General features: G+C 41.8%; 1 protein-coding gene across 11 annotated transcripts in view; it reads right to left on the bottom strand.

Annotated features, from left to right (window-relative positions):
- The window catches only part of Esyt2 (extended synaptotagmin 2), a 93,021-nt gene extending 80,271 nt beyond the window's left edge, over positions 1–12,750 (bottom strand). For 7 of the 11 annotated variants that reach the window (XR_015621832.1, XR_015621833.1, XM_087552961.1 and 4 more), the window contains exon 1: positions 12,310–12,731. Coding sequence is in view for 6 of the 11 variants with exons in the window: in XM_087552961.1 (XP_087409087.1) it covers positions 12,310–12,639 (330 nt within the window). In the remaining 5 variants the exon portion in view is untranslated. 11 annotated transcript variants of the gene reach the window in all.
- Positions 12,751–12,983: the final 233 nt, after the last annotated feature.

Genomic DNA, 12,983 nt, shown 5'->3' with positions numbered 1-12,983 from the left:
GGGCAGCAGAGACAGGAAGATCTCTGAGTCTGAAGCTAGCCTGAGCTATACAGTGAGTTCCAGGACAGCTAGGACTACATAAAGAAACTCTGTCTCAAAAAAATAAACAAACAAACAGCTAAAGGCTGGTAAGATAGCGAACTTGGATGGCACTTGCTACCAGAACCGGCAACCTGAACTCAGTTCCCAGGACTACATGGTAGAACCGACTCCTGCATGCTGCTCTTTAATTTCTACATATGCCATGGCACGAGTGTGCCTTCACAGACACACACACACACACACACACGCACACTCACGCGCACAGACACACAGACACACACACAGACACACACACATACACACACACATAGAGACACACACACACATGCACACACACACACACAAATATTTTAATATACCAAGTAAATTAAACTAGGCACATGCTGTGCAATTTTATTTTATTTATTTATTTATTTTTTGTTCTTTTTTTCGGAGCTGGGGACCGAACCCAGGGCCTTGCGCTTCCTAGGTAAGCGCTCTACCACTGAGCTAAATCCCCAGCCCCGCAATTTTATTTTTGTATGAACTATCCGGACTAGGTAAACCTACTGAAACAGCAAGCAGATTCAGGGTAGGCATTTAATACTGACTTAATAACCTCCCGTCCTGACCTCCAGTGACCTACTTTCAAATCATCTTTCTTGGCAGAGCCACCATTTCTGCACCTGGAGCTGTCATTCACATTCTCTCTCACCCCCTTTCTACTTTTCTACTTTTCTTTTCCCCTCCTAGCACCATTTCCATGAAACTTGGCCTCCTCTTCATCTTCAGACCCTCTGGCTGTTACTGACCAGCTTGTCTCTTAAAAAACACTTACCGCACTAGTCCATATTTGATGTTTACCTAGGGTCTGGCAGCTAAAGTTAAACTCCTCTACTATGTATTTCGGAGCCATGCTTTGCTGTTGAGATATCTCAGTTCTCAGAGTTGCCTTTCTGCTAATTATGTGGTCTTTTTTATTACATTTGGTTGGATATATTCTATATCAAAACACTCAATTCTTAGGTACTAGGGCTACAGTAGAAAATGGAAATAACCCATTGAGAGAGTGTTTGCTACCACGTACAAGGATCCTAGATTCAACTCCCAATAGCGTACAAACAAAAATCTGGTAGATAACTTCTTAGCGACAACATAAAATAGATACACTATAGTGAAACAAAAACTTCAGGGCTTCTAGGTCTACTCCAATTGAAGTGGGAACAGAGGCAGCAAAGGGTATCTACAGTAGTGAGAGAAGTGTCTAAGGCCAGAAGGCTAGAGCACATCAGTCAAAGCTGCACATGTCTGTTAACTCAGGTGGTGACCCAAGAATATGTTTGCTTGTCTGTGTCTAGCATTTCACTGAACCTTGCCTTACTCCAGCCTCACAGGGTATAGTGAGGGTCATTTCAATTCTTTCTGATGAGGCCATCAGTTTATCCAAAAGCACAAAATTAGGAAGGGTGGCTCTCATTGAGATGTGATTCACAAGGACCAGATCCAGAGTCTTAACTCTTGGTCTCTGCTGGCTACTTCTCACAATTAGCAATTAGAAATGAATGCATCCAAGGCATGAACTAGCCATGTGAGCAAATTTACAGAATAAGACAATCCAACAAGTCTCAGAAATCCCAAAGCAACTATCATCTTATTGTACTACATAAAACCACTATTTGAGATGAGAACATTCTTGTCAACAAATTTTAATATCGCCCACGCAGGAAGAACATTCTGGAGTTATGACTCATTGTGGAGGGAATGTCTTTTGTAAAAGTCATTTTTTATAAGAAGAGCTGGGAATAAACCTACCATGTCTTTTGTAAGAAGGCAACTCTACTTTATGTGGATGAGTACTTTCCCTGCATACAAGTCTGTGCACCATGTTCATGCCTGACTCCTGTGGAGGCCAGAAGAGAGCTCAGAGTCCTTGGAACTGGGTTATAGACAGTTGTGAACCTAGGAATCAAACCCAGGTCCTCTGAAAGAGTAGCTAGAACCCTTCACCTCTCAAGCCCCTTTATCATATCTCATAATGTCTTACCATTCAAAACAAACACTACCTTACACTTAGACGTTTAAGTATATAATTATTATATCATTCTAATGTGTTTAAAAATCATCCATATAGCCTTTAAGTAACTCAAGTATTCTCTGTAACTTGAAAAAACAGATGAAATCACTTAAAATCTAGTTTTATCTTTTCTGACCACATAATATCTAATACTCTTGCTTTTCAAATGTCTCTATCAAACAATAATATTTCCATAAGACAGACAATATCCCAAAAATCATAGTCATATTTCTGAAGATTAAAAAGATAACACCCACAAAATAATGTCCAATAGAGAAAGGAAAATGCAGTAAAATGTTGTTTTCTGAAAAAGAAAACCACACTTGGGTTGAAGATTCTGTAGACTGATTAGCTGATTGTAACTTCCTGAATGTGGAGTATCACACACAAGAGCCTGAATTACCTAGATTTATCTTCAGTAGCCTGAAAAGCTATTTATTGCCTAGCTCTGTATCTACTACTAAGTTAATACAACCCAAAAGTTAAAAATGTCATTAGACAGATCTGAGATATACAAAAGTGATTACTTGGTAATAAACTGTTTACTAGATGTCCCCATCAATGTATTTGGTAAACACACCAAGTTAAGACTGTATTTACTCTGAGGGTTTAAAAGTTCATGCAATCACTATGTAATGGAGAGGATGAAAATGACCTAAGTCATTGTGGGAATTGTAATCAATTTTCAATACGTTGGATGAATATCCTCATGCCAATTTCTAGTAGAGATGAAGTCTGGAAGAATCTAGTCCTTTGTGAAGTGAGTCTCAAAGACAGAATTTCTGATAGTTCTCCATTAGCAGGTATCAACAAACTTTTAACTTATAAAAGGCTTTTGATGTTTCCATGAGTGACAATTTAGGTTAGGAATTAATTCACAGACACAGCAATCAACCAGTTCTTCAAACCAGAAGCCCAAAAACACCCTTGCCTCCATGTCCCAGATTTCTCTTCATTATTTGTCTGCATATGTTTTGGATCAATTCAGAAGAAATTTTAGAAATCTATGGGTAACTCCTGTCCTTTCACTTACAAGTGCCTCATAAGAAGTCAGGCATGGTGGACCACACCTATAATTCCAGGTATTCCAGGGTCTGTAATAAAAGGATCCTCTCATCCAGGAGCCAGAGACTGGGAGGGACAACAAGGTGAAACCCTTCAAAAGTGTAGGAAAGAAAGCTAGGAAGGAAAACAGCAGAGGAAAGGCAAGACACAACGTTCACTTAAGAGACATGGAGTTTTAAAATAAGCCATGAAAACATTGTTTTTTGTAGCTCAGAACCCTAAGGAAGATGTTGCAGCTTTTCTTGTCATTTACTAAAAACAAAACGGAAGAAAAAGAGAGTTCATATAACCAATTATATACTCAGGGCAACTGAATTTGTTTCTGGGCCATGGTTACTTATATTTGTTACAAAGTAAACTTCCTCTTACTTTAGAACAAGAGCTGTTTTGTATCAAAAATACTATATGCACGCCTGCGTGTGTGTGTGTGTGTGTGTGTGTGTGTGTGTGTGTGTGTGTGTGTGTGTGTGTGTGTGTAATATATATATAATATCCCACATCCAAACATCAAACATATCAGGACTAAGAAATGTTAGTCAGAGTAGCATACACCTATAATTCCAGATAGACAGAAGGCAGAGGCAAGTTCAAGGTCAGCCTGAGCTATGCAGTGAGCTTAAGGTCAACAACTTAGCTCGAGAAAAATATTAAAATTAAAAAAGAGCTTGGCATGTACCTCAATAGTAGAAAGAACACTTGCCTCGTATATGAAAGGCCCTGGGTTCAACCCCTGAAATTACTAAAAACTGTATAGCTATATCTGTAGATATAAATTTCCTACCAAAATATCAGTAATGGCTATCACTAATTAGGATTTGAGGTTACTTTTCCCCCCACATTTATTCTTCTTGGAAGCTTAAAATGTTCTAGAATGAGGGTATATTTTTTCTTACATCAGGAAAATTATGTTTCAAATACCTATTAATCCACTAACGTATGTTATAAAGAAAAAATATAATTGAAAATTTGTTAAAAAGAAAAGAAAAATTGGTGTCTGACTAAACAACAAACACAGTCAATTTCGGTTTCAATTATAGCTTTACAAACATGGATGAAGGCTACTGGATGCTGTCCTACTCTGATCTCACACCAGCACTGTGGGATAGACTAGTCCTGGAGTTCAGTCACCAGGCACAAAAAACAAACAAACAAACAAAAAAAAAAACCTGACAGTACACACGGTGACCTAAAAGAGACTCTTTCCTCTGCACTGACACTTTCACTGTTGAACTAGATGTTCAGAGGCATTCCAGAAAAGAATGCCCATAAAGCATCCCTAAGAAAAAACAATTAATAGTAACACAGCACAAGACTAGAACTATCTGCACACATGGATAACCATCAGTACACCTTATAGTTTTAATTCTTATCCAGAAACTCTTTGTTATCACTGAGTAAGCCTGGAGGTTAACACCTGTAATCCTAACACTTGGGAGACTTAGGGGAAAGTATGCTTTGAGTTCAGAAACAAATCAGGTCACACGGGGAGTTCCAGGAAGCCTGAGCTACGAGGCTTTTTGAGGTAAGGCCACCTCAAAAAGGAAATGAAAACACTTTTTTAACATTGGATTGATTTAAAGATTATTACTATTGCCCTACTCAATGCACAAAATGCTCTAGAAGCATTCAGAAAGAACGAGAGGAAGGAAGGAAGGAAGGAAGGAAGGAAGGAAGGAAGGAAGGAAGGGAGGGAGGGAGGGAGGGAGGGAGGGAGGAAGGAAGGGAGGAAGGAAGGGAGGGAGGAAGGGAGGAAGGGAGGGAGGAAGGAAGGGAAGAAGGAAGGGAAGAAGGAAGGGAGGGAGGGAGGGAGGGAGGAAGAAGAGCATATACTTTACCAACTATGACTTAATAAAAAAGGCTACATAACCTTTAAAAAAAATCAGTAGTTCAGAGCCCAGGAAAATTAAAGTTTTACACCAGAGTTTTCCCAAACAAATGATCTTTAGTATACTTACCAATATAGAAAAGTACACAGCAACCTCATTTAGTTTATAATCTTCTGGACATAAAGGACATTTGAACATTACAGGCTAATTTTTATTAATTTTTTAGTCCATTCATTTTTTTATGTGTTTTGTCTGAATATATGTATGTGAATCACGTGCATGTCTGGTGCCTAAAGAGGTCAGAAGTGGGCATATATCCTCTGGAACTGGAGTTACAGTTAACTATGAGCTACCATGTGGGTGTCTGTGGTCAAACCCAGATCCTTTGGGAGAGCAACAAGTGCTCTTAATCTCTGGACCATCTCTCCAGCCTCTGGACTACATATTCAATATATCTTTCCTGAATGAAAAAACAGTTTTAGGGCTAGAGATATAACTCAGTTGGCAGGATGCTCACCTAGGCTATACGAGGTCCTGGTCCTGAACTTCAGAACCATACAAAGCAGACATGGAGGTATACACCTGTAACACACACCTGACACTCAGGAGCAGGAGGCAGGAGGACAATCCTCGGCTACACAGTGATTTGATGCTAGCCTGGCATATGTGAGACCCACTCTCAAATGAGGAACAAAATAAAAGAATGAAACCGTAACTATTTTAATAATTTTTTAACTTTTACAAGACAAGAAAACCAGAAAAGAGTAGAAGGGAACTATTAATCAAAGGATATGAATTTCAGTTAGGCGGAATAGGTTCAGGGTATCTATTGTAGATCATGCTAACTCTATATTAATAACAGTTTTATGAATTCTTGAAAAGTACTAAGATTTTTCCCATTATAAAATAGCAAACAAACCCATAAGCAACAGTTTTAACACCCTGCCCATGAATTGTGCTAGTTCCTTCAAATATAATCTATTCTAGAAAAGAACTTAACAAAAATAAATGACCCCATTTTAAAAAATTATAGGACTTGGTGCTGAATGAATACTAGTGTTGACAAATCTCAGTGGTTGAGAGTACTGGACGCTCTAGCAAAGGACCTGGGTTTGGTTCCAGCACCCAAACAGCAGCTTACAAACATTTATAATTACAGTTCTTGTGTATCTAACACCCTCTTTTGTCACTCAACAGGCATTGCACACATGAATATACTTAAAAATATGCAGGCAAAACACTAACATGTAAAAATAAATTATTTTCAAGCCTCTTTTAAAATGAAATAAAAATAAGTAAATAAAAACCAAACGACAGCAAAACCAGGAGAAGATACCTATAAATAAAATGGTGGGAAAATGATCTTGTGCAAAGACAACTACAGAGACATTAGCACTCTAAGAACTATGCTGCTTAGACTGGGAAATGGCTCAGCAGTTAAGAGCACTGACTGTTCTTCCAGACAACCAGGGTTTGATTCTCAGCACCTACATAGTGGCTAACAATCTTCTATAAATACACAATTTCCACCTACACAAAATGTACAGGACAGAACACCATAAGTACTATTTTGCTTCAACGTTTTCTAGAAACTAAAGTGACATGGGAATAAGTTCAAAACATGCTGTAAGTTTCCCTTTCAGATTTCACAAACTTACATCTGAGTACATTACTGTTTCTTTGGTTATGCCCAAGCTCTACATGTCTACGGAACATGGGATATTTTTAATTAGGTACCTGCAAATTGCCAGAAGAGTATGGGCAACCCAAGGAAGGAACACCTTTCCCCCTCATTCTTTAGAGCCTATGTAAAGTTCAGAGAAAACATTCCTGTGTCTATTACTAATAGTTTGGGCAGATCCACTGTGGGCACTTCTGCTCCTCATACCTGAGAGCCTGGGAGAGTCCAGTGGGAGCACTTGTATTCTTCAATCTTTATGATCTAAGTAGGGTCAATGGGCACTACTGGTTGTCCTTGCAAGGTGTATTGGCCTACTTTTTTTTAAGACTTTGCCTGTGTGTGTGTGTGTGTGCGCGCGCGCGTGTCGCACGCATGTGTATGTAGGTTATGTACTTATGTTCTTTTTGAAACAGGGTTTCTTTCTCTGTGTAGCTCTGGCTGTCCAGGAACATCCCCTACAGACCAGGCTGCCCTTGAACTCAAAGATCCTCCTGCCTCTGTCTCCCAAACGCTGGGATTAAGGGGCTGTGCCACCACCCTCCTACTGTTCCTTTTCTATAACGTGAAGAATTTAAAGCATAACAGATCTCAGTAGAGTTCTCTCCAGAGAAGGTGGTCCAGAAGAACAACTTCTAACTGTTCTCCATTGCTGCGCTCCTGGACTCTGGGGCTTCTCTCTCACAGAACATGCCATCATTGTCATTGTTCATACTGAATATGACACTCATTTTTTAAAAAATTGATTGGGGTTGGGGATTTAGCTCAGTGGTTGGAGCGCTTGCCTAGGAAGCGCAAGGCCCTGGGTTCGGTCCCCAGCTCCGAAAAAAAAGAACCAAAAAAAAAAAATTGATTAACCATTTTATTTGTTTACATTTCAAATGTTATCCCCCTTCCCAGTCTCCCCTCCACCAATCCAACCCCATGCTCCTACCCTTTGACTCTATAAGGGTGCTCTCCCATCCACCCACTCTATCCTGCCTTGTCCTAGCATTTTCCTACACTAAGGCATCAAGCCTCCACAGGATCAAGTACCTCTTTCCCACAGATGCGAAATGAGGCAGTCCTCATATGCAGCTAGAGACATGGGTTCCTCCATGTGTACTCTTTGGTTGGTGGTTTAGTCCATGGGAGTTCTGAAAGGTTTGGTTAATACTGCTGTTCTTCTTATGGGGTTGCAATCCCCTTTAACTCCTTCAGCCCTTCCCCAACTCTTCCATTGGAGTCCCCAGGCTCAATCCAATGGTAAGTATCTGCATCTGTCTTAGCCAGGTGTTGGCAGAGCCTCTCATAGAACAGTCATACCAGGCCACTGTCTGCAAGCACATCTTGGCATCAGCAATAGTGTCAGGGTTTGGTGTGTGCAGGGATGGAATGGATTGCACAGTGGGGCGGTGTCTGGTTGACCTTTCCTTCAACCTCTGATCCATTATTGTCCCTGCATTTTCTTTTGACAGGACAATTCTGAGTTAAAAATTTTTAGATGGGGGGTTGGGGATTTAGCTCAGTGGTAGAGCGCTTGCCTAGCAAGCACAAGGCCCTGGGTTCGGTCCTCAGCTCCAGGAAAAAAAAAAATGAAAAAAAAATTTTTTTAGATGGATGGGCCCCATCCCTCCACTGGAAGCCATGTCTTCCACTGGAGGTGGTCTCTTTAGGTTCTATCTTCCTGGTGTTGGGTATTTCGGCTAATGTCATCCCCACTGGGTAGGTTCTATCTTCCTGGTGTTGGGTATTTCAGCTAATGTCATCCCCACTGGGTCTGACACTCATTTTTATACATAACCCCCCCTACCAAAAAACCCTCCCTGATCCTTTCTTCAAATCATATGTGTTTGAACACAGTCAAAAGAATGACACATGGTGAACAATGTCTTGGGGAACTGAAAGAGAGGCTCCAGGAAAAAAGGCAGAGGGCCTTTTACCTCAAGTGCCTTTTGTTCTTGAATGGGATTTCATGCCTCCTGTGACAAACATTTACATTCAGCCTACAAGGTATTCTTATTCTTTCTTATTGGATGTCAGAACATAGCCAATAGAACCTAATGTGGTGAAAGAATATACCAAGTGCTATTCCCAGTGTGCCCTGAATCTGAACATGGCCTTCTGCCTTGTTTTCATGCTTTCCCAGTTATAACCTATATTATGTAGCAGCCACATAATATAGTATGTGTTTAAATTGGCCTGTCCTGAGAAAGTTATGGGAAAGGGCTGTTAATATTCAGTACGTGCTTACTGGGGTTTGTTTACATGCTTATCTCATCATGCTTTTTTCTGAACTCAACCTTCCTTGGATCATTACTTTGTTATATTCTTGTATAAAAGTACACTGAAACTGAAGTAAGATGGTCCACAGCATTCAGCTGCAGTCTGCCCATTCTTTCAGGCCCTCAAATCCCAAGTTCAGCAGATAAGATCTGCACAGGTCAGCTGGAAGTGAACAATATGCTGCCTGAGGCTATCACCAGCCTACCTACTAGACTGTCAGTTACTTCTACCTGGAAGGAACATAAATGTGAAGACAAGACGACTTTTTAGATTTCACCATAACAGTATGATTAAGTTCCTCTTTTGTCGTGGAAATTAAAAAGGATATGATAAACTGTTAACAAAATACAAAAAAAAAAAAAAACCACACATAGTACATTGTAAAATTATAGGCACACAAAGCAAACTACACACTAGATTTATAGATTTACTTTGTATCTGTAAAGTACTCATATTTGATCTAAGTCAAAATTTAAAATGAGAATAATACAACTAAAGCTTTAACATAGAGGCTGATAGGTACATACATAGTAAATTTAAATTTACTGTAGTTTAAACAACCCAGGTATTTGCCAATTATTTTTTGGCACTATGTTCTAAGTTACTGGAACACTTAGAACACATAGGGCAATGCAATCTAATTGGCACAACCTGTACCATCTGGGCATAACCAGGCATGAATGTAAAGAAGAAACTCAGCAGCACCTCCGCTTCATCCTGAGTGCTAGGAAGTACTCAGGTGAAAATAATTCAGCTCTATACCAAGCTGATACCAGTCTCAGAAAACTCTGTGAAATTATCAAACAGCCAACTGTTCACCATGCACTCTTTTATTTACTTTGCTCTTAGATTATGGTATTGTATGTTGGCTGGAGCTACATTCTCCTAAACTTCCAGAAAAACACTGGGAAGAAGGCTGTCTCCCCCCCAAAGGTATACACAGTAAGAGAACATATCCAAAGAAACTGGACTGTTCCGATTCTCAACAGTCCTCACAATGAACACAAAAAGAACAACTTTCACCACGTTAAGCAACAATGTACACAAGAGGGTGATGTTTCTATGCCTGCAGCCTTAACATCAGTATTTACTGGCAGTAGTAAAAACAGGAAAGAATCACACTTTATTCTACCAAGTTCTGGGTTTTCAAATAAAAATATAAGTGCAGCATTGTCCCGATCCTTACTTTTGCTACATAAAATGAAAAACTGTGGGTGAATTTATCTAATGGTGGGAATTGGAAGTTGGTACTATACTAGCTCATATCTTCTCATGTCTCTTCTCCACAATGAGTCATAGTCATCAATGTGCATTACAGTCTTTGGCATGTATGTCTTGTTCAAGACAAATATCAAGCCACTATCCAGAAACCCCAGGACCCAGATAAGCATGTTCACACATACCTGTAGCCCCACCACTCTGTGGCTGAGGAGACCTGTCTCCAAACAACCAAACCAAACAAACAAAACTCTGCACAGGGTTGTCAATGTAGTTCAATGGTAGACCACTTTACTGCCATGCTGGAAGCCTTAGGTCTGACTCTAATACTAAAAACGAAAAACAAGCAGAAACAAAAACAAAGACAAAACTGGTCAATTACTCTTTTATTCCATTAAAATTTTGGCTCATTATGGCAGCAACTGCATTTTATTTCCTTTGTGAAAATATTTGCATTTCTGAACAATGTTTTAAAAGCTAGTCTACATCAATCGCTTAATAATCAAATTTCTGGACGTCAGTGCCACCCTGCTCTTGAAGACTCCAGTCTTATTTATGTTGTTCTTCGGTCATTTAACTACCAGTTTTTACCAGCTTCTAGACAGCATTTAATTTAGCAGAGACACAAGACACCACTACAGCATTCTACAGGGCACCACTGTTTCTTGTTTTTTCTCACCTTGGCTACTCTAACTTCCTGTTTTTCAATACATTCCTTTACTGCTAGCTAAATGATGTATCATACCAGTTGGTTTCATTTTCCAAAACACCCCTGTCCTACACATTCACCATGTATCTGCAGATTTTTAAGCTTCAAAAGTGCCTCACTATTACAGTTTTAACTTTCAGTTGCTAACTGCTACCTATGTTATGTTCCTCTTGATTTGGGGAACTCTTACTTTTTAATTTTTGTTTTTTTTTTTATATTTGTACCGCATATTCCATGCCATATTTCACAGGTGTTTCCTAGATGGAAAGGTGGAACATTCTCCATGTTCTTTCTCCACTTAAATTCCTTCATTCTCCCTTCTAAAATTCACTACTATCTACTTCCACAGACAATTACATCAAGCCTAATATTGTGCAACATTTCTCTTAAAATATGCACTATTTCCTTCTATCTGAAACACTCTTTGCTAAGAAAGACAGTGAAGAGAAAAAGATGATAAAAGCCTTCTCCAATAGATTCAAATACTCAATAAGTAAAAAGCAATTTTAGGAAAAATAATGTCATAACTTAATCATTACTTTTCACTCTTTCAAAACCTCCCTCTACATGTTCACTGTGGATCTTAACGATCACATGAAAGTGTCTCGTCATCAGTCCGGTATTTTAAACAATGAAACAAACACTTCAATTCTTCTAACATAAGCTTTCCAGGAACACTTCAATCATGTTAGACACAGCTAAGAAATGAAGGAGTCTTCTTGATTTTTGTATTAACTTCTCCGCATTGGCTGTCACTACTTTTTAAATCAGAAAGGAGAATGTGGACGTTTCCAGGCCTGCTGCGCCATGCTGGCAAAAGGTTTACAGAATCACTCGGGACAACAGAGATCTCAGTCAGCTCATTGACCACCAAGTGTGCTTCAGGGCAGTAGTGAGAGAGGAGGAAAAGGATCCAGCAACTAACAATGACGGATACTGCCAAGTTAGGAAGTATTCACTACCTGTGCACTTTGCTAGCGATGGGCGAGGACTGAAAGCCAGGAAGAGGACTGAGAACGGTCACTCTCTGAGCAGATAACGACCAGGACACCTCCGCCCTGGATGAGGGTGGGGACAGCAATGAGGACACCTGACTTAGGTGGGGGAGGTGGGTGCGCTGACACAAATCAGACTCAGACGCAGGCCCTTGCTCAGAGCCACGGTGGCCAGAACCACCACCACTCCCCGCCCCTGAGGAAAGGCGGTAAGCAGAGTGCTGACAGAAAACACCAGTTTAGGTAGGTAGACAGCGAAAGAAGTAGACAGCAGTAAGGTCACACACCTGACTTGGTCCAGGGTCCAGGTTGTGCGGACCCCGGATGGGACCGAGATTTGAGGCCAGGGGTAGCTGACACCTCACTTGGGCTGGAGCTTGAGTCCCCCACTCGTCCCTAAGAAGGGGAGAAGGGTGGTGCGGACCTGACTCTGCTCAGGTCCGGGGGACAACACTCACCCAGGCGGGCAGGTCGCAGGCTCGCACTCCCAGGCGCACGGCTTGCTCCTCGTCCTCCAACAGTGCCAGTGCGCGACACAGGCGGCTGGCCTTGAGGCCGCGGCTCCGGCGGCACCAGGCGAGCAGCCCGAGCGCCAGCAGCACCCAACTGAAGCTCAATCCCAGGTAGCCGAGGGCGTACACCGGCAGCAGCAGCGCAAAACTGCGCGCCAGCTGCCCCAGCAGCCCCGGCAAGTCCACACTCAGCGCGCTGCCCGGGGCCTCGGGCTCAGAACGGCCCCCGGCCCGGCCAGTACCGGCCTCAGGCCCCTCGCCCCCCGCGCTGCTCATCGCCAGCCGCGCAGAGCACTCCTCCCTGCTGAGGCGGGCGCGGCTCTCCCACAGACAGCAGGTCGCTCTACCCCGCGCGCCAGCGCCCCACTGAGGGGGACAGCGGGCGCCACCGCTCCACTCCTCAAACGGGCGGGACTCGACGTCATCACGGTGCGCGAGGCCCTCCTCCACCCGAGGCGTCTCCGGGAGAGTGTCTAGTATGGGCTGAGAGCGTGTTTTGGTGACACAATCACCGTGCGCCCGGCTCTTCCTTAAGGGGATCAACTGTTCAGAGACAGTCTACGCTGAAAAGAATCTGGGCGGGGCGAGATGTCAATCGCTAACCCGATCCCGCCCACTCT

This window comes from Rattus norvegicus, chromosome 6 (assembly GCF_021556685.1).
Source record: "Rattus norvegicus strain SHRSP/BbbUtx chromosome 6, alternate assembly SHRSP_T2T, whole genome shotgun sequence".
In the NCBI taxonomy this organism is placed as follows: domain Eukaryota; kingdom Metazoa; phylum Chordata; class Mammalia; order Rodentia; family Muridae; genus Rattus; species Rattus norvegicus.
Note: the sequence above shows the minus strand (reverse complement) of the source record. Positions and strands in the feature narration are given on the sequence as shown.